This window comes from Hydra vulgaris, chromosome 15 (genome assembly GCF_038396675.1).
Source record: "Hydra vulgaris chromosome 15, alternate assembly HydraT2T_AEP".
Lineage (NCBI taxonomy): Eukaryota > Metazoa > Cnidaria > Hydrozoa > Anthoathecata > Hydridae > Hydra > Hydra vulgaris.
Genome location: NC_088934.1, coordinates 51,482,016 through 51,502,906, shown reverse-complemented (window position 1 = coordinate 51,502,906; position 20,891 = coordinate 51,482,016). Strand labels below are relative to the sequence as shown.

Below are 20,891 nucleotides of genomic sequence, written 5' to 3'. Positions count from 1 at the left end.
AATTATTTCAAGTGTTTGCAGTTGAACAAGATAGTTCTATGCCCCATTTTGATCTACGCACACAAATCATATGTCAGTTTGATGAAAACAGTATTCATTAGCATGAAGTAGATAAAAGGATTATCTGAAAATAAAGCCATGGGTTACGACGAAATTCATCCACGCGTTCTTAAAAGTGTGCAACATCTTTTGCAATCCCAATCACAATGATCTATAAGAAATCTATATCCATAGGTGAAGTTCCAGATTTGTGGAAAAAATCTAATGTTACACCTGATTTTAAAAAAGGAAGGAAACTTCAGCGATCAAATTACAGACCAATATCAGTAACATTCATAGTCTGCAAAGTCATGGAAAGTCTCATACATGATTGTGTAATGAAGTTTTGCACAAAACATAATCTTTAATCCAAAGCTCAACATGGTTTTGTTCCTAAGCGAGGGTGTGTCACAAATCCTCTTGAATCACATGATATACTTACACAAAGCATGCACCTATGGTTTCCTGCCGATGTAATTTATACAGACTTTGCTAAAGCATTTGACAAAGTTCCACACAGGCATCTGTTACACCTGTTATTAGAAAATTTTATTCAAAGAAACAATTAGATTTATTACTTAGAAAAGGTATTTACCCTTATGATTGGGTAGATTCTGTTGATAAATTTAATGAAACCCAATTACCTCCAAAAGAGTTGTTCTTTTCTAAATTGAATGATGAAGGCATTAGCGAAGATGATTACTCACATGCTAAAAATGTGTGGAATGAGTAAATGTATATCTTTTAGAGACTATCTTGACTTGTACAATGTTTCAGATGTACTTTTAGATGTTTTTGAAAATTTTAGAGATGTTTGTATAAAAAATTATAAATTAGATCCTTCTTGGTACTTCACATTACCAGGATTAGCTTGGGATGCAGCATTGAAGAAAACAAAAGTAAAATTAGAACTGTTAAGCGATTACGATATGATACTAATGATAAAGAAAGGAATAAGAGGTGGAATCAGTATGATATCGAATAGATTAGGAACATCTAATAACAAGTACATGGATGACGCATATGACAAAAGCAAAGAATCAACATTCATCCAATATCTAGACGCTAATAATCTATATGGATGGGCGATGAGTAAGCCACTTCCAACACATGGGTTTAAATGGATGGATGAAGATCAGTTGAAAAACTGGAAAAACACTCCATGTATACTAGAAGTAGATTTAGATTATCCTGAACATCTGCATGATGATCATAATGACTACCCACTTGCTCCTGAAAATGTAAAATCGGATAAAGTCGACAAATTAATTCTAAATTTAAATCATAAGAAAAGTTATGTAATACATTATGAAAATCTAAAATTGTATGAACAATTAGGATTAGTTATTACAAAAATTCATAGAGGAGTCATGTTTGAAGAAAGCGCTTGGTTGAGCAAATACATTGAACTAAATACTTATCTTAGAACTAAAGCGACAAATGAATTTGAAAAAGGCTTTTTCAAATTGATGAATAATTCAGTATTTGGAAAAACAATGGAGAACATTGAGAACAGAGTAGATGTTAGATTAATAACTAACCGAGATGAAGCTGTTAAATTAGCATCAAGACCAAACTACAAAAGTAGAACAATATTTGATGAAAATTTGATAGCTATACATATGAAAAGAACAAAATTAATGTACAACAAACCAATTTACTTAGGAATGTGCATTTTAGAATTAAGCAAAACTCTAATGTATGAATTCCATTACGATTACATAAAGAATAAATATGCTGATCGAGCGAAACTATTATTCACAGATACAGATTCATTAGCATATGAAATAAAAACAGAAGATTTTTATGCTGATATTTCTAAAGATGTTGAAAGTAAATTTGATACAAGTGAGTTCGATCCAAAGCACCCAGCAATTAATAATGTAGGATTTGAAGTTGGTCTTAATAAGAAAGTATTAGGAATGTTCAAAGATGAAGCAGGAGGAGCACAAATTAAAGAATTTGTAGGACTCAGATCTAAATTATATTCCTACAAAGTCCATGGAAAAAAAAATAAAAAATGTAAAGGAATAAAAAAAAATATTGTTAAAAAGTATATAACACATGAAGATTATAAACATTGTTTATTAAATAAAGTTGATCAAGTTAGAAAAATGAATGTAATAAGATCCCATTCACATGAAGTATATACTGAAGAAATAAATAAAATTGCATTAAGTGCAGACGATGATAAAAGAGTCATTTTAAAAGACAGAATACACACTTTAGCATACGGGCATTATAAATTAAGGCAATAGGCATTAAGGCAGTAGGCATTAAAGAAACACCACCTCCCTTCACCCAAAGTCATACTAAACAAAAAATAACATGAATATTTTTTATTTATTTAAAATGAGAATAAATAAAAAACGAAAAGTAATATTAAAAACTTTGTTATTAGACGATCATAAATTAAAATTAATAAAGATATATACAAATAATATTAAAGAAATTAATCAAAAAATAATAAAAGCTGTAAAACAATATTACAAATACTACGGTGAAGAATGTATTAATAATGTTGATATTTCGATCTATTTCATACAAAACACTGATAAATATGATCCATTTATAAACTTGTCTAATAATATAGAAGTGTACATATAAATTTACAAAAAATTTAAAAAAAAAAAAATGATATAAATAATTTTCTTGCGTATATAAAATGGAAAATAGAGAATTAAAATTAAAAACTCTTTTACTTAGTAAAAATGAAATAATTATATTTGCTAATAGAGCTGATAAAGATTTAATAAACAAAGATATAAAAGATATAGTAAAAGACGCTTACTGCAATAATGATAACGTAAACTTAGAAATCCATTACATCAGAAACATTGATAAATATGACTTAAGGTGGTACACCTCCATTCAAAAAATTTTCTTTAAAATAATCAAAACAAAATTAAAAATACCATCAGACAAGTTGAAACAATTGTACTAATATTTTTATAAATACGAAATCTTGATTTCCCGACTTTTGCCTTACTTATTCCATAAAAATTACGCAAAGGTGGGTATAATTTAAAACAAGATAGGGTGGGGAGGGGTAATACGGATACAACTTTTAGATATATTTTTTTCTAACATAATTTTTTTTTTAGTTAAAAACCACCATAAAAACTTTTGTTATTTTTCTTTACATTCAGGGTGTATACAATAAAATCACAATGAGTAAAACATAAATATATTTTAAATAACTAACATACTAATTCTCTTTTAACAACACCTTTCATATATCCAAATTACCCCACTGGTGGGGTAATGCGGATACTCATTATATTTGATATAAGGATAATCATTATATTTGATTTGATATCACACTTATTGCTTTTCACGTATTTAAAAAGTCAAACTGTATTGGTTATGTCAAGCAGTTTTTTTTTACTTACTGATACAGTCTTCTTTTCAGCTTTATCTTTTCTTCTTCTTGTAACCTTGCGACAACATCTTGTGCTGTTAAAATTTCTCCCTTTTTGGCCTGGACACGTGCTCTGCGTTTTTTTGAATTTGCAAGTGCTGTCAGTGTAGGTTGACTTGGGCTAGGTGTAAGTACAGAATCGATTGCTCTCTGCAGATTTTTTACAACATTTTCTTTTTTGTTAAACTTATCTACTTCCTCATGCATTGGCTGCATGTTCACTATCTTTTTCATAGGTTTTGATTTGTCAACAGAGTAAAGACCACTACCATTAAAACCACTTTTCAGGAGTTTGTTATCTATCTTACTGATAAGAGCTTTTAGTAAAGTTGGAAATACAGACTTGTCAACATTTTTATGTCTGCTTTCTCTTAACCAATCCTTAAGGATTTTCTTCCAATGGGATTTCAATGGAGCAAAAAAACCAACATCAAGAGGTTGTAATGCATGACTTGTGTTCGGAGGTAAGCAAAGTAAAATTATATGATTGTCCAGAGCCTTTTTAACAGTAGAATATGTTATATGGCTGTTGTGTCCATCACATAGCAGCAACACAGGCTTTTCATAATCCTTAACATGTATAATAAACCTGTCAATCCAACTTTCAAAAATATAGTCATCCATCCAACCAGATTTGTTACACCATACATTGCATTTTCTGGTCCATTTTGACACCATGCATCATAAAGGTGGATGGCATTGTAGACGACAAAGGGAGGTAGACACTGTCCATTTGCTGACCCACAAAACAGTACAGTATACATTGATTTACCACATGATGGAGCAATGTAATAGGCTGTTTTTGATGTTTTACGAACAAAGATTTTTCCTGCTGTAGGATCTGTACGTAAACCTGTTTCATCTAAATTAAATATGCAATGCGGTCTATCAAATAAATTATTATCATTTAATGTCTTTTCATATAACTTAAAAAAATCTGTCAATGTTTTTAGAGAAAGATCATTAGCTCTTGCTTTTGTCAAAAGTTCAGGTTTTCTTTTACCAAGGACTACATTCCATCGTTTTTCAAAAGACATGCACCAGTCTTTCCCTGGCTTGTCATCTTTGAATGGAGTTTTTTTGCCAATAAATGTTATATAGGATTTAACCATCAGTTTGATATCTTCTCTATCTTGTGGAAAACCCTTATCAGCTAAGTACATCAAGGCTTCTACTAGAAGATTTTCATCAGTATTATTTAAAACAAACCCACGACCGCTTCCAATTCTTTTGTCATTCCTTTGAATTTGATCATGGTATCGTCTGTATAATGTCCCATAAGGAATTCCAGAAGACTTTGATACACTGTATACTGACTCTCCTTCCTTAACAAGCTGTATGGCAGTTATTAGTTTGCTGTGATCATATGTACCAATAGTCTTGCGTTGGTATTCACAAGGCATAATAATTTATTTCAGTTTTATTATTTTATCTAAAATATTTTAAAACAAACTTTAGTTATATAAAGTCTATAATTTAATTATAAAGTAAAGAGGAATACAAAAATAAAATATAAAACATTTAAATGGGAGTTTAAATTTTACCCTAGCCATTCAGGGAAAACAAATTTGAACTATGATCTTAATGTAAATAGTTCAGAAGCATTATATAAAACTATTATATGTCACTGAAAAATGTATAATACTATATTAAAAAGCAAAAGTGAGCATAAATGTATATTTAAATGTCGTGTAGCTTGTATTTTTGTAATAAAATACTATAACGTGAGTAGGATTTTATATATTTTATATATATCCATTTTACCCCACTATTATTTTACCTGCATATCCATTTTACCCCATTTTAGATTTTTGTTTATTTATCAATATGGGTTAGAGAACTTATAAATTAAATTCTACATATTGTTACATCATGGTCCAACTAATGAATATACATCATTAAACTTCCATAAGTAATATTACTGAAGTCTGCAGACAAAAGTTTTAAAACAATGTTTTTTATATTTTTTTCAAAACAACGTGTTTTATATATAAACTCTTTATGTAAATCAAATATAAACATTGTTAACACAAAAAAAAGAAGCCAATTATGTGTAGAAACTCCATGGATACTTATTGAATATATCCATATTACCCCAACAATCCATATTACCCCACCCTACCCTATCTCCGTTTCTATAAATAAATTAGTTCTAAAATGTTCACATTATGTTCCTAAAAGATGCAAAGAGTTTATGAACCAGAATCATGCATTGAAGATGCATAGAACACTTTAAAAGTAATTTTTAATAGATTTATAAAGTTTTTGAACAAAAAAGGCAAGAAAAAAAGGTATTAAATATACTTTGACACCATATTTATTTGTAATTCTAGTTCATTACCTAAGTCAAACAATAATAAAAGCACCCTAAAAATTTTAATTTAACATATGAGCCCATTAAAAACATTCTCTAAATCTTAAAGCACATAATAAAGAAGAAGCTGAAGTATAGATAAGATATTGTTGTTTAGAAGGTTGAAATTTTTATGTTTAAAAATGAGTTGCCATGGCGTTGCTATGGACCTCAAAATCCCATAATGGCCAAAGTACACACATTTTTATATACTTATTTATTTATTTTATTTTTAAAAAAATCATAAGTATGTTCTATGAACTAAAAATATCGATATTTGAAAAGTTTATTTTTTCTAAAAAAATTCCAAAATTAATGGGGGTGTACCACCTTAATTTCATATTATGATGATATTATAATATTTAAAACTGGACGTATTAGTAAATATAAAATAGTTCGTAAAGAATATGAAGAACAAATAGAAAAGTTAGATGAAAAGTCAGATGAAGAGTCAGATGAAGAGTCAGATGAAGAGTCAGATGAAGAGTCAGATGAAGAGACTGATAATACTAATGTAATTATGAATATTGTAATTAATTCTAAGAAACTAAAGAATCTAACAATTAATCATTAATATATATAATAAAAACTTTATTATATATAAATAGGACAAGTTTATTAATGTTAAAGGATTAGCCATACCAAATGAACCTCTAACTAATTTTCAATTGATAGAAGCCGCAAAAAAACTAAAAATCAAAAAATTTTAGATGTGTATTTGTTAGAGATCAATTACCAAATAAAACAATAAAAAAAGAATGTGGAATATTAAATAAAGGAGATTCAAGTACTAATGGATTTCATTTGTTGGTATAAAGACGATAAAGTAAAGTACACTTTTGACTCTTAAAGCCAACCTCCACCATCTGAACTTGTTGAATACTTACGCTATCCTGTTTATTATAATAGTGAAAGAGTTCAATTTGGAAATACTTCTTATTGCGGCCACTTGTGTCTTTACTTTTTAAAGAAATTAGATGAAGGATACGATTTTCAAGATATTATTGAAAACTTATTGAATACAAAAATATAAAAAATCTTTCAGATTCATGAAAGATTTAAAAAAATCTCTCATATATAAAATGCCTGTCGATATATTCGGAAGAACTTCAAACTCAAATACACAATCAATAGTAAACGGATTAACAATGTCTCAAGCTGATAACACATTTCTTAGAAGAGATGGACTAAATAGTATGACTGATAAACTTGATATGAATGGTAATACAGTATAAAATGTGCCAGCTCCTATACATCTAAATGATGTTGCTACAAAAGATTATGTTGACCATATAGTACCTACTTCTCACATTTTAAATCTATTACTACTGGACCGCCTGTAGCAGGTAACGTATTTCTTAAAATATATGCAGATGGCAAACCTCGCATAGGAAATTTAGCTTATACTACAACTAATACTGGAATGGATACTAATGATCTAGCCTGTGATTTTTTGTGTTCTCCACTTGGTGGCCCATTTTATGTTAACTCTTTGTAATGTGCATACTCCTATTCAATTTGGAGGATATTTTACATTTGATATGCCATTTAAACAAACTTTAAAAATTGAACTTTATAACGCTACTGGAGTTGTTGTTCTTAACTATTGGATACAACCTTTTTGTTGTATCCAATAGTTAAGAACAACTCCAGTAGCGGTGGTAATGATTGATATCTGTTGCTAGATATCAATCATTACCACTTACATCGCAGATCTTACTTTACGATCTGATGTATTTAGATATACTAACACATCTTATGGTAGTGAATATATATTGATAGATACTGCAGGAAAGGGTAATGGGGTTTATTAAAAATATATTAGAATGCATATTATTTGCATATCTGGAAATTGGTAGGAATCAAGATTACAGATGTATGATGATAGCGCTCCTCATAAACATGCTAACAATACTATAACGCCTTGGACTCCATACAACTATGGTAATTATTCATTATCTAGTGGATATGTAGATGCAAATAATCAGTCTAGTAACAGTACATGTATTTTCATGTCATCTGGATTAGAAGATTTTTATCTTAGATCGTGCAATAGTACTAATCTTACTTCATTTAATAATGAAGAATCTGGATTATTAGCTCAAATAAACTCTAATGGTACTACAGCACCATCAATTGATTCAGCAACTACTATCTCATTTTACAGAAGTTTTAAAGATTCTATGCCTAGTGTTGGTTCAGGAAGAAGATTGATAGTCACATTAAACTCTGGTGATGAACAAGTTCAACAGATTGGAAGTTTTCATGTCATTGGTGTAGCTTACTATTACAATTAAAATCGATCATAAAAGTTGTGGTCAATTGGACATCTTAAAATATATATAAAATTGTGGCTGGATAAATGGTCGAAAATAAAAATGGCTTAGAACATACATTTCTCTACTACTATCCAAGGTAAACCAAAAATAAAAAATGCTCATATAAATAACTTTAACTTCTATATGCTCTGCCATTAGCTCAATCAAAAGCTTTTCTCGTTCCACTTTAACAACAGCCGTTTCTTTCTGAAACCCTTTTGTTGCTTGAAGTATTCAAGTCTGAAACTTTTTAGATAATCCTTGAATTTCATCAAACAACAATACTGTTTCTATGTCATCTATTGGCTTCATGCTATTATTTAAAAGTTGTATACTTGTAGGTGTTTTTCCTCCGTCAAGCATGGCCTGTAGTAATTAATTAGTATAATTCATATAGAGTGGACTACAAGGGAAGCGATATTTTAAACATAATTTGCGCTTGGCTTGCTATCTAAATAAGAAAATTAGCCTACAAGCCAATCTACTTGTATTGCAAGGTGATTAATAACATGACTAATTGATACCGCTTCTAAATCTTCCTGCCATTTTTCATGCTGTTCATTCACTAGTGGCATTAAGAAAGCAAAGAATTTATTTTGCGAACAAATTAAAACTTTTTGTTTTTTTAAAAGACTACTTTGAGAAATTGATAAATTTCCCATCATACCCATAAAAATTCGACCTAAACGCAAAGTTTGAATTGCAATGCTACCCTGTGTGTCCTCCTTTAACTGATCTGATATCAAAGATCGATTATTATTATTTGAGTTAGAAAGGTAATGATTAAATTTTGATAGTGCCAATAGGGCATGTTGTCGTAAAAGGTTGTTAATCTCTGGTTCCAAATCTCTTGATTTATCCTGATTATCAATAGCAGTTGTACTCTAGCAGTTGTAACTCCCAAATAATAACAAAGGTGTACTACAACCATTTCAGGGATTTGAGCTATTTTTGCACTTAAAAGGGTTTGTTCTAACTTTTCCAGAAAATTTCCACAGTTTTGCATTGTTTTATCTTTAAGATCCGTTAACGAAAAAAAGTCTATAAAGTTATCATAATCAACGCTACTTAACATTGGCTTTGGGTACGGTATATTTTTTCTTTTTATCATAAATCATTCATGAATTTTTATACATAGCATTAGCAATAGCCACCTGCGGTTGTTTCCAATATTTTCATGTATTGACAATATCCATTATGAGAGTTGCAATATTCATTCAGCTCTTCTTTATCGACAGAATCGATAATGGTTTTAACTATTTCATCTAACAGTAAAATTGTTACCTTCGAGGGAAAAACACTCGAATATGGGAATGGAGGTAATGAAATACCGGTGTATTTCATTACCTCCGCCATATATAATACACTTTACCTTTTTATCAATAAAAGATATTAACTTTATTTGTTCCGGTTATTTTGCCACTTCTATTTATTCTAAACTTAAGCTGGTAATTTTAGATAACTTTGTATAATCGCTGCTAAAGTTATTGGTCTTATTGTAACATAATAATGTGTGATAATTCAAAAAAGGTATTTATTACAACTGCTTTAACACTTGTCAGATTTTTGTAAAAAATTAGTATCCAGAATGCTTTTATATTTCGCCAACTCTTGCCAAAACACCCATATTTGAAATAGTTATAGTTTTAGCGGATTTATTAATTACGGAGGTTAGCTTACCAAACCAGTTGCCAATCTAAAGTAGAATGATGACGTCAAGCTGGTGTATTTTTAAAGCAAACTGTCAAGTTTTTAACGTATCCTATCATGCAACGGGATTCCTCTCCAAGAAAATTTAATCCATCGTATGCTTCCAAGTTCCCATATTCGAGTATTTTTCGCTCGAAGGTAACTTCATTTTCAAAACCTTGACGAGCCATATCAAATAACGGTTCCGTTACTTGATTCTTATTGATAAAAACACAATCGGCTACAGGTCCGTTATTGCCCACCATAAAACTCTTTTTTCAGCGACAGGATTTCTTTCAGTTGACCAAAAATATCAAATTCTTTGACTATTTCCCCAATATTAGCCTAAAGTATTTGTTGCCGTTCATGCCACCGTTGCTAGTAATTTTTTTCATGATGTACGCTGATTAATTAATTGATAAATAATTTTTTGAGCTTCAGTCCTTGATTTTCAATTTCTTTTTGTATCGCTGCTTCATAGTTAGTCTCCACCCATTGCCGAACAAAAGAATTTGGGGGTTTTAACTCAATGGTTTTAGCACTTTCGTCAATAGCGGGAGTTAGTTTACTAAATCAGTTGTTATAAGCATGGGTATCATACGTTTCTATTAGCTGAATGCAAATATCTCTTCATACTCCATCAGGTAAATTCAGTTATTGTTTACCGGTATATTAGCCTTATATCTGAAGTTTATATTTTCTGTTTTAATAGCATTGTGAATTGCTCTTAAGCTTTAACCATATAAGCGATAAAAAAGCATCTATAGTCAAAAATTTATATATTCATGGATAGTTTGAGCTATTAGCTTTGGAACTTCAGTGCTATCTACTCCCATAGGGTTATAAAAATAAATAGTAGGGTTATAAAAATAATGAGTACCCTTGCACACATAAGCTATTAGCCAGTTGTATGATTTGGTAGAAGAGGTTTCTTTATGTTGGGAAGCTTCTATGTACAAGACCTAGATGTTCTAATTTAACTATTTTTTTTCTAATTGTATCTTTGCTGCATCCGTGTATTTCAGCAAGTCTTGCATAATTTATAAATATTCCGGCAGTTTTTAGTTTGTTGATATGATATAAATTGCCGTCTTTTTCATAGCCAATCTTTGGGTTATACCAAGACCTTAAGGTATCAAAGAAGATATTTATAGCTAAATAATAGAGTTATCCGTCTTTGTTAGTGATAATCGTATTTAGCTGCTCCTTGTTAATAAGGCTAGGAAATGCATGTTTTTTATCCTGATAATAATAGACTTTTATTTCTACTAAGGATTTGTTTTTGAGCTTTTTGCTCTTGTTTGTGTTCTAAAATAGCCATTTTATTTATTGTTAGTTAAATTGTATTTTAATATTTTTTACTGAATCAAAACGGTTTGACGAATAGATAATACCTTACTATTCTATGAAATATTCCTATCACAATTGCTTAGTAAGATTTGATAACAAGCTACTCAGGACAGTTAGGTAGATTAGCTTCCTTTAAAACAAAATTACTATTTTCTTTATACCACTGAATTAGTTTTTTGGAATAGTGGATTTAGCCCAGGTCTGGCCAAAAACAGAATGGTTGTTTGTGTTTTTTGAATTAAAGGAAGAAGTTGTTTTTTTAGGTATTCAGTCACTTATAAATTTGATGTCAAAGATTGATTTTTTATGAAAGAAAAGCTTTTAAAACTACAACTGCAAATAGCATGCCATAAAAAAAAACTTGGGAGCAATTTTTTTAACTCGAATGTACTTAAATTTTTTGGAAACTCTATAATGTTTCGACTGATAAGAGATGCTGATTACCTGGAAGCATCGAGTGATCTTTTTTTACAGTAAGTTTAACCGTCTTCTAAAACGCATAATTTTTTTTTTCGTAATTAATTAAGCAATTTTTATCTCGTGATCAAGCAACCTTTTTGGTTTTTTTTTTTGTAATATACTTTCTGGTTGTTTTTTTTGAATACTATTTGAACAAAAGATCTACTGCATTTAAACTTCTTAAGGTTGGAATACAAGAAGCAAAATTGAGTGACGTTCGACTTGAAAATTCGTAAACAAAACATGAAAATTTCAAGATCGCGCTTGAGAAGGTCAAACTTGAAAAACCTAGAAGACGTTAATTTGAGGAATCAGAGAAAAAAACTTTGCAAACAATAGCGGCAGAGTATTGTAGAGAAAACCTTTTAAACAAAGCAATTTAATTATATATTAAAATAATGTTTATCTGAGCTTTATACTTTGAAACATTAACTTACAAAAATAAATTAAAAAGTGTTACAAAAATAACAACTTTAACTTATGTATTTTGTTTTTTTTTAAATTTGGTAATTTTGTAAAAAACACTGAGTTTAATTGAACATGCTTGTGATCATATATTGGAACGCAAAAAAAACTGCTTTTGCGTTTGCGTTTCAAAATAAAAACTCACACACAAACTCAAACGCATTTGACGCAATTTATTGCGTTTACTTACGTAAACGTAAACGCAATTTACGCAAATAACTGAGTTTACGCTAGAGTTGTTAACCGGAATATTTCGGACAATTCCGGAAAAATAAAATTCTTTCGGAAGGATATTGAGAATCAGGAATTTTTTTTTTCGTACCAAATTTTACGAAACAAAAAAACCCGTCGATGTTCATTTCGCAAATGCTACTTACGGAATGTCGCCTTTCGCAAGTGGAATTACGAAATAAAACTATTTTGCTACATACGAAAGTAGTGCTTACGGAAGTCGCACTTGCGGAATGAGCTCTTTCGCTGAACGACGTTTTGAAGTCTATAAAAAAATTTTGTTGGCTAAACGGATATAATTGTAAAAATTAAAATTTTTATATACCAAAATGTTTATAATAAAATTTTATTTTCAGTATTGCAACATATGAACATTTTAAGGTTTTATTTTTTGAAATAATGATAAAAATCAAATATCTTTCGAAACGAAACTCTTTCGCACTGCAACTTGCAAAACAGTTCTTAACGGAAAAACACTTACGAAACGCGGCATATTAAAAATATTTAATTACGTTTGATGAATCAAATAAGTATAATTAACTAGGTAACTAAGATATTAATTATTATAAGTATAATGATATTGATAAGTTTCAGTTTTCAGTTTTCAGTAAATTTTTATAAATAAATCTAGACTTTCATAAAATATACTAAAAATGTCTTTTAATGAACAAGAGTTAAATAGTGAACATAACTTGAACAACATAAACTTTCCCATTTTGGGAAAAAGAAAACTTAGAGCATGTAAGTTATTTGCTTGGGATCATGTAGATTTGCCTCAAATAGTAAATCGGTCCAAAAAAAAAGGGTCATTATCGAACTAATTTTTACTGTAAACTTGTCATTAGCTTAACCCAAATGCAGTTTTTCTCTTGTTCCTTTCTTTATATTCATTACTTACCCGAAGTTGTGAGAGAGCAGTTAATTACTCCCTGAGTCAGAAAGTTAATGGAAAAAAAGAGACGGTTTTATACGAATAAAATTGCGTGATTGGGAAACAATGCTGTCGTTGAAATCAAAAAAAGATATAGGTCATGCAAACAATCCTAAAAAATAACTACTCCATAAAGTACGTACGCTTAAATTTGATCCTCCCCTCCCCGCAATTTTCAACATCCCAACGTTATTGGAACTATACAACCGCTGAAAGTTTTAAAGCCCGGGCTATTTTGGAGAGCAGTAAAAATTTAGTTGCAAGATTTTCCAGCAAAAAAGCGGGTTCGTAAAATACAACCCTTTCCCGAGTCTTCGCCCCGGAAAACAATTTAAACATAGAAGCTCACCAGAACTATACAAGCGCTGAAAGTTTTAGAGCTGTAGCTTGTCTGAAAATTAGTGATAAATTAATAAAAAATGTAATGGAACCAGGTATTTTACTAAGTTTTTATATATGAGAATATAAATAGTCTATCTCCATTTCTGCAAAGCCAAAGACAATAAACAACCGAATGTCGGAAGTGAACCAAAGTCAGTACTTGATAAATATTAATGCACTTAAACACTGGTATAGGGACATGTTGCGGAGGAAGCGTTGTCCTTTCCCTAAAAACTAACTTAAAGTTTCAGTTTTTTCTATTTAAATTTTAGCTGCGTAACTTTCTTAACTATACTAGGTCACTGTATATATATAAATATATATATATATATATATATATATATATATATATATATATATATATATATATATATATATATATATATATATATATATATATATATATATATATATATATATATATATATATATATATATATATATATATATATATATATATATATATATATTGTCCTTTCCGTCAAACTAACTCAAAGTTTCAGTTTTTTTTATTTAGATTGTAGTTGCGTTAGACCCCCCTTATATTCTGTTTCAGCAACTACTTCCCCTTTCCCCCCCTCCCCTTCCTTCGTCCTAACTTTCTTAATCTTTTAAGGTCACTGTATATATATACACACACTAAAAAATAAAGGTAGAAATTTTTAGTTAAAGTAGGATATGTGGTATACCCTTAGTAAGGTATAATTTTTTACCTTATAAGGTAGAAAATTATACCTTACTAAGGGTATATCACATATCCTACCCTAAGGTAGAAATTTCTACCTTTTTTTAATGTGTGTATATATATATATATATATATATATATATATATATATATATATATATATATATATATATATATATATATATATATATATATATATATATATATATATATATATATATATATATATATATATATATATATATATATATATATATATATATATATATATAGATAGATAGATAGATAGATATATATGTAAAAACTATTGAAGAATCATTTAACAACATTATTTTATTTAAATAATAATTAATAATATTTTTTTGTATTACAGTTTAATGAATGCTTATATCATATATGCTATGGCTATATCAGATATCCTACCCTAAGGTAGAAGGACCCATAAGATTTTAGATGCCCATGAAACTTATAAGTTTTTAGTTTTAAAAAAAAAAAGATTTACATAACAATGTGTAGACATTTAAATTGCTTAGTATTGCCAAATGTCAGTGACTTAGTCTACCAATTTTTAGTAAACATTTTTTGATCGTTCAAAACCTTCTTTAAATGTTTTAAAGACATTCAGAACATATTTTTTAATTGATGGGATTGGAACCCGCATTGATTCCGTGGAGCCCCCACAGTTCTTACTATATAGGGGCCCAGTCATACATATGACTTACTACTACATCACATTTTTATTCTCTTAAGGGCCCTGTCTATGCTTACCGATATTGGAATTTTGTATTAGGCCTTTCTGAGGAGGCATATATACATATGCTTATATACAGTCACTTGATGGTTTATGATCTTTTATATGGCCACAATTTAGCAGAGATTAAGAATGTATCCATTACAATTACAAGGGCAGATCCATAGTAAGGAGGGGGTGATGGGTGATCCTTATATGTTTTGAGTTTTGTTTTTTATAAATCTTTATATTTAACACAGCATGTTATTTAAAATCTAAAGTTTTTTTTTTTTTTTTTTTTTAATTATTCACCTCTCCAAGGCCCGAGGGGGTCACTACAGTCGAGGAGGCTACTCTTTTTTTTTTATTTCTGTGTAGTTATCGTGGTAAAGCCCTCTCTGAACTCCTTAACTCCAAAATACAAACCTTTATGAGCAAGGCCGCTGCGCGGAGAAACTAAGTTGAGCGCGGTACTTCCAGAGACGTGGTGGGAGTCGAACTCCGAGCCTCTCTCTTATAAAGCAAGCGCTCTTACCACTACAACATTACCCAAGTAAATTAGGGATGCTGTTTGAAAGTGGCATTAAACTTAAATAATATTGTGAAGTGAAATTAATAAAATATGGGCTAGACTGCTTACAAATTATTAAGGTGGTCGTCAGGTAAAAAAATCAAAAGTACAATTTGGGGGAAAGTTTCTTCTATTTTTCAACATAAAGAAGTTATATTTGTATGACAAACAAAAAAAAAAAATTACGTTATTTAATGCTGAATCAGCAAAAAAATGGTTAAAACATCACTTTCTTAAAACAAAGAGTTCTAGCTATCTGTTCATCTGTTTTGCATGAAGTTTGGTTTTTTATGCAGGATATATATAAAATTAGTATGTGAACCAGTAAAAATTTATAATTATGTTTAGATCCATAATGGCAGCTTTAGGTATTTGGGGAAATTAAAAAAGGGATAAAGTTCAACAAAAACCAACCCATAATTCCTAAAATGCTCAAAGAATTATTTAGATTCTGGTTCACATACTAACTTATACACAGATGAACAAACCCTGAAAATTTCATTCAAAAATAATTAATTGAAGCTGAAATATTTGCGTTTTAAGTCTGAAATATCACAGACGGATAAAACCACAAAATAAAAATAAAGATCTCCTCCTTCCTGGTGTTTTTCTTTATCATTAAATCCTTTCCTTATAGCTCTTAACTTTTTTCTTTTGTTCTTTACAGTATCTGTTGATTTTTTTTGTATATTTTTGTTTTTTTTACTATCAAATACTAAAGCACGGTCAATAAAATATTTTCCTGGTGTTAAACAAAGATTTTTCAAAACATTAGCTAGAGCTGAATATCCATCATTAAAACTTACTACTGATGAAAACGTACACATTTCCAGTACATCTTTTGAAACAAATGTATTTTTTGGGCATTTCCGCCAGAGAATCTGATTAAATGCTTCGTTAGCATTTTGGCTTGTGCCTTGTAATAGTTAATCAAGTTTTGTCAGCTGTTATAATTGAAGTTCCGTATATTTTATAGCTCTGTTTACACTATATAAAAACTTTAGGTTTCTCCTTTCTCAAAAAGGTTATGTTACAAGTTTGGTTATTAGTTTTGGCCCAAAACAACCAAAAATGATTGTTGCTAAGGGCGTTGCTTAGAGAAAAGGCTAGTACATGTTTTAGTACAGGAATTAAATTTTTGAAAAATTTAGTTAAAAAGTATGTTTAAAAGTATATATTTTCTAAAAGAGCATAAATTTCTCTTTTAAACTGGACTAACAACAAATATTTGATTTTTTAAATATTTTTTACCAGACGACCACCTTAAAATTGAAAATCGACCCTCCCTAATAGATTGTCTGGATCACCAAATTTTAAAATCTCCTTTCCCGCCCCTCCACCCCTTACTTTATGGTCTTCATCTGCCATTGATTGCAATATTATTTTTTTACTCATTGAAAATTCATATAGAGGGTAAAGCAAAATAATAAAAAAGATGTTTAAATTAAGTAACTCAATTTTTATAATAATAAATTTGTGTGTGTGGTTGATGCGTGTGAAGTTTTTTATGCGTGATTTTTTCTAATTATTATATATATATTTATATATATATATATATATATATATATATATATATATATATATATATATATATATATATATATATATATATATATATATATATATATATATATATATATATATATATATATATTTCTGAACCCATCATATAGCATTAACATTATTATTAAATCTAATGTATATATATATATATATATATATATATATATATATATATATATATATATATATATATATATATATATATATATATACATATATATATATATATATATATATATATATATATATATATACATATATATACATATATTTATATATATATATAAATATATATATATATATATATATATATATGTATGTATATATATATATATATATATATATATAAACATATGTATGTATATATTATATATATATATATATATATAAATATATGTATATATATATGTATATATATATATATATATATATATATATATATATATATATATATATATATATATATATATACATTAGATTTAATAATAATGTTAATGCTATATGATGGGTTCAGGAAATATTGCCTAACCCACTTTTTTAAATTTTCTGGTGAGCCCTGGGGGTATTTTATGGGGGTAGCAGACCCCCATAAAAATACCCCCGGGGATCACCAGGAAATTTAAAAAAGTAGATTTTGATACGGAATTTAACACAAAGTAATAATATGAAAACTGTTACTTATAATCTAATTTAGTTTTTTAAACAAATATCTAGAGATAAATCGGCCTGGCAAGGCATCGACCATTTAGTAGATACATCAGCATCGGTTGCCATCGGTTGATGCTGATTGTTTTAAGAACATCATTTTTTATTAATTGTTTCTATATTGTAAGAAAACATATAATTGTGAAAAATGCGAATGCAATCTATAAGCCTAAGTTATTATATAGGCATATCTGCGACCAATAAACTTTTCAAAATATTTTTTGAACTTTTTCTATCAGCGACTCCAATTTTTTTAGTGTGTTATTATAATTTAGAGTTCTAAATTATAAGAACACACTAAAAATTATACGATTGATGGATAACTCTACAAAAACAGAAATTTAATATTGAGTTAATTTAAAAAAAATTTAACCAATTTAACAAATTTAAAAATAAAGTGTAAGATATTTATAGCAATAAATACTAAATAGTTTTTCACTAAACACAAAAGAAGGCGGAGCTCCTAAAGATTTTCTTGCTAAGAACGAGAGGTCTAAAATGTTATTATATTTGAAAATAATCCTATTATTATAATATAATAATCCTAAATAATCCTGAAATTATCCTATGTTAAATAAAAAAAACAGAATACTTATTAAAATTTAGGGCCAATGCATCGGTATTGGCCAAAAGTAAGCATCGGTGCACTCTTACTTTAACAATTTTCTTCCGCGCTTGCTTTTGATTTTAAACGAAAAGCAATTAATCTATATTTGTTAGCGTCACACTAAATACTTATGCATATTGTCTTCTTTGTATTAAAAATACTCTATTTCAAACGCCAGTGCGAAGGAAAATGATTTTAAGGTATGTTTTACATTAAGTCATCATCAAAGGACGAAAAAAATTTCAGAACAATATTATCAGCAGGAAAAATGTTTAATAAAAAATTGCATTTATGGAAAAGGTTTTGAAGGAAATTTCCATCTATCTTGGTGTTTTTCTTATCCTGCTCTTACCTTTTGCTGAAGACGAGAGATCCTTTTCCAAGATAGCTCTGACAAATAAAGAGCTACAATAGGACAGGCATGTTTTAAAGACCGTCTCATCCTTTCAATCAAAACAGATCTGGAGAAGAAAGATAGGTACCATATTGTTAGTTCCAACTTTGCTGCTAAGAAAGCTCGGAAAATCTTGGTATAATGTCAACAAAAATAACCGGAACATTATTTGTTAAAATTCGTTATAATGAACATATTTAATTATGTTTTATTTGATAAAGTCGTTTAATTAAATAAGTAATTAAATGTTCATTACTTATTAATATTTATTAGAATCAAAAGTATTCACATTTTAATAAATAAATTTCAATAATATTTTGGAGTAAGCTCTGAAAGTGTATTGAAATGCTTTTTTCAAAAGTGACTAAAACATTCAAAAGTTAATTTAACATATGTTGCTATATAATAAATTAATGTTTGCAACTGATTGCATGAGCAACATGTCGTCAACTGAGAACGAAGAGGCTGTGTGTTCATATTTTGAGTTTTATCTGTTTATTCTCAATAGATTATCATCATTCCACCAAAAAATTTAGTCAAAAAGTCAGACCATATAGGAAATATTTGAACATTTAGCCAGACTTTCTGGCAGGATGTGTTTACAAATTAAAATTTAAACTCGATTTTCTTGGAAACACAAAAAATGTAGATACGACCTCTTGGTTCTTAGCTGACGATGTATTCAGATAGATAAAGATGTAAATTTTGCAAGTCTTGCTATCCGACAAAGAACTATTACGACGTAACTTTATCATTAAAAATATTTTTGTCTAATATTTGGCAATTATTACAAAAATTATCGTAAATAATCATTATTGCTAACCAATAAAGGATTCCACTACATAAAGATGTAAAGTTTTCGGAAGTCTTGCCATCCGACAAAGAACCATTACGAAGTAATTTTCTCATTAAAAATATTTTTACCTAATATTTGCAAACAACATTTGGCAATTATTAAAAAGATTATCGTAAATAATATTTATTATTGAGCAATTAAAATAAAAATAAATTGTTGAAAAAGTATAAAAATATGATAGAATTATTTTGTTGTATAACACTCTCAATCATGGAAGGCACATTAAATGTTGAAAACATAGATCTGGGTGATAACATTATCCAACACAAAACTGAAGATAAATATATTAAACTAGACGAAGAAATTTATATGAATTTGAAAAATTATATTTCAAATAAAGTGTATCCACCTGGTTACGATAAAGCACAAAAAAGACGACTGCGGCAAAAGGCTATTTCTTTTTTGATTGTGAAAGATTTTCTTTATCACAAGAGTAAGGGTGCACATAGCAAATTAGGAAGAGTTATTTTTGATAAAGATGAACAAAAAAGTATAATAAAGTCTTTGCACGATGGAATTATCGGCGGATGTCACTTCGGTCAAACCGCAACAATAGCTAAAGTAACCGATCGGTATTGGTGGCCTTGTATAGCAGCAAGCGTCCAAGATTTTATACGTACGTGTGCGTCTTGTCAAATTGTAAATCTTGTTAACAAACCAGGTTCTTCATCATTGCATCCTATTAAAGTGACGCACATTTTCCATTGATGGGGTATTGACCTTGTTGGTCCTCTTAAAGAGACAAAAAAAAGGAAAAAAGTATATTTCTGTAGCTAATCTTACATAGAAAATCTTACAAAATGGGTGGAAGTGAAAGCTATTCGAGAAAAAAATGCTATTAGTGTTCATGCATTTTTGATGAAACTTGTATTCAGATTTGGTGCATCTGACATAATTTTACACGACCAAGGTAAAGAATTCAACAACCAGCTTGTCGACGATCTCTGTGAACAAATGAAAATAACAGTTGCCATGACATCTGCATACCATCCTCAGACAAATGGGTATGTACATATATATCCATATATATATATATATATATTAGGGATATGACTTTTTAATTTTTTTTCAAATAAAATGTTTCCTGTATCATAAATCGATGAACTTTTACCTAAAATCATGAAAAAAGGCCCAAATAGCTTT

At 28.8% G+C, this 20,891-nt stretch overlaps 3 protein-coding genes across 3 annotated transcripts; 2 read left to right on the top strand and 1 right to left on the bottom strand.

Moving 5' to 3' along the window:
• Positions 1-734: 734 nt before the first annotated feature.
• On the top strand, positions 735-2,297 carry LOC136092044 (uncharacterized). The gene has a single exon (XM_065819764.1). The coding sequence runs from the start codon at positions 735-737 to the stop codon at positions 2,295-2,297; it is 1,563 nt and encodes a 520-aa protein (XP_065675836.1).
• A 1,130-nt stretch (positions 2,298-3,427) lies between these two features.
• LOC136092043 (uncharacterized) lies at positions 3,428-4,863 on the bottom strand. The gene is made up of 2 exons (XM_065819763.1): positions 4,090-4,863; positions 3,428-4,030 (listed from the first exon to the last, which is right to left on the bottom strand). Exons 1-2 carry the CDS (start codon positions 4,861-4,863, stop codon positions 3,428-3,430), a joined length of 1,377 nt encoding a protein of 458 aa, XP_065675835.1.
• A 15,095-nt stretch (positions 4,864-19,958) lies between these two features.
• On the top strand, positions 19,959-20,456 carry LOC136092042 (zinc finger and BTB domain-containing protein 11-like). Its single transcript, XM_065819762.1, has one exon. The coding sequence runs from the start codon at positions 19,959-19,961 to the stop codon at positions 20,454-20,456; it is 498 nt and encodes a 165-aa protein (XP_065675834.1).
• Positions 20,457-20,891: the final 435 nt, after the last annotated feature.

Coding starts and splice junctions, on each gene's coding strand:
- LOC136092043 (XM_065819763.1), bottom strand. CDS start 4,863: ATGCCTTGTGAATACCAACGCAAGACTATTGGTACATATGATCACAGC. Junction 4,031..4,089: donor TGTATGGTGTAACAAATCTG/GTTGGATGGATG, acceptor ATACATGTTAAG/GATTATGAAAAGCCTGTGTT.
- LOC136092042 (XM_065819762.1), top strand. CDS start 19,959: ATGGAAGGCACATTAAATGTTGAAAACATAGATCTGGGTGATAACATT.
- LOC136092044 (XM_065819764.1), top strand. CDS start 735: ATGATTACTCACATGCTAAAAATGTGTGGAATGAGTAAATGTATATCT.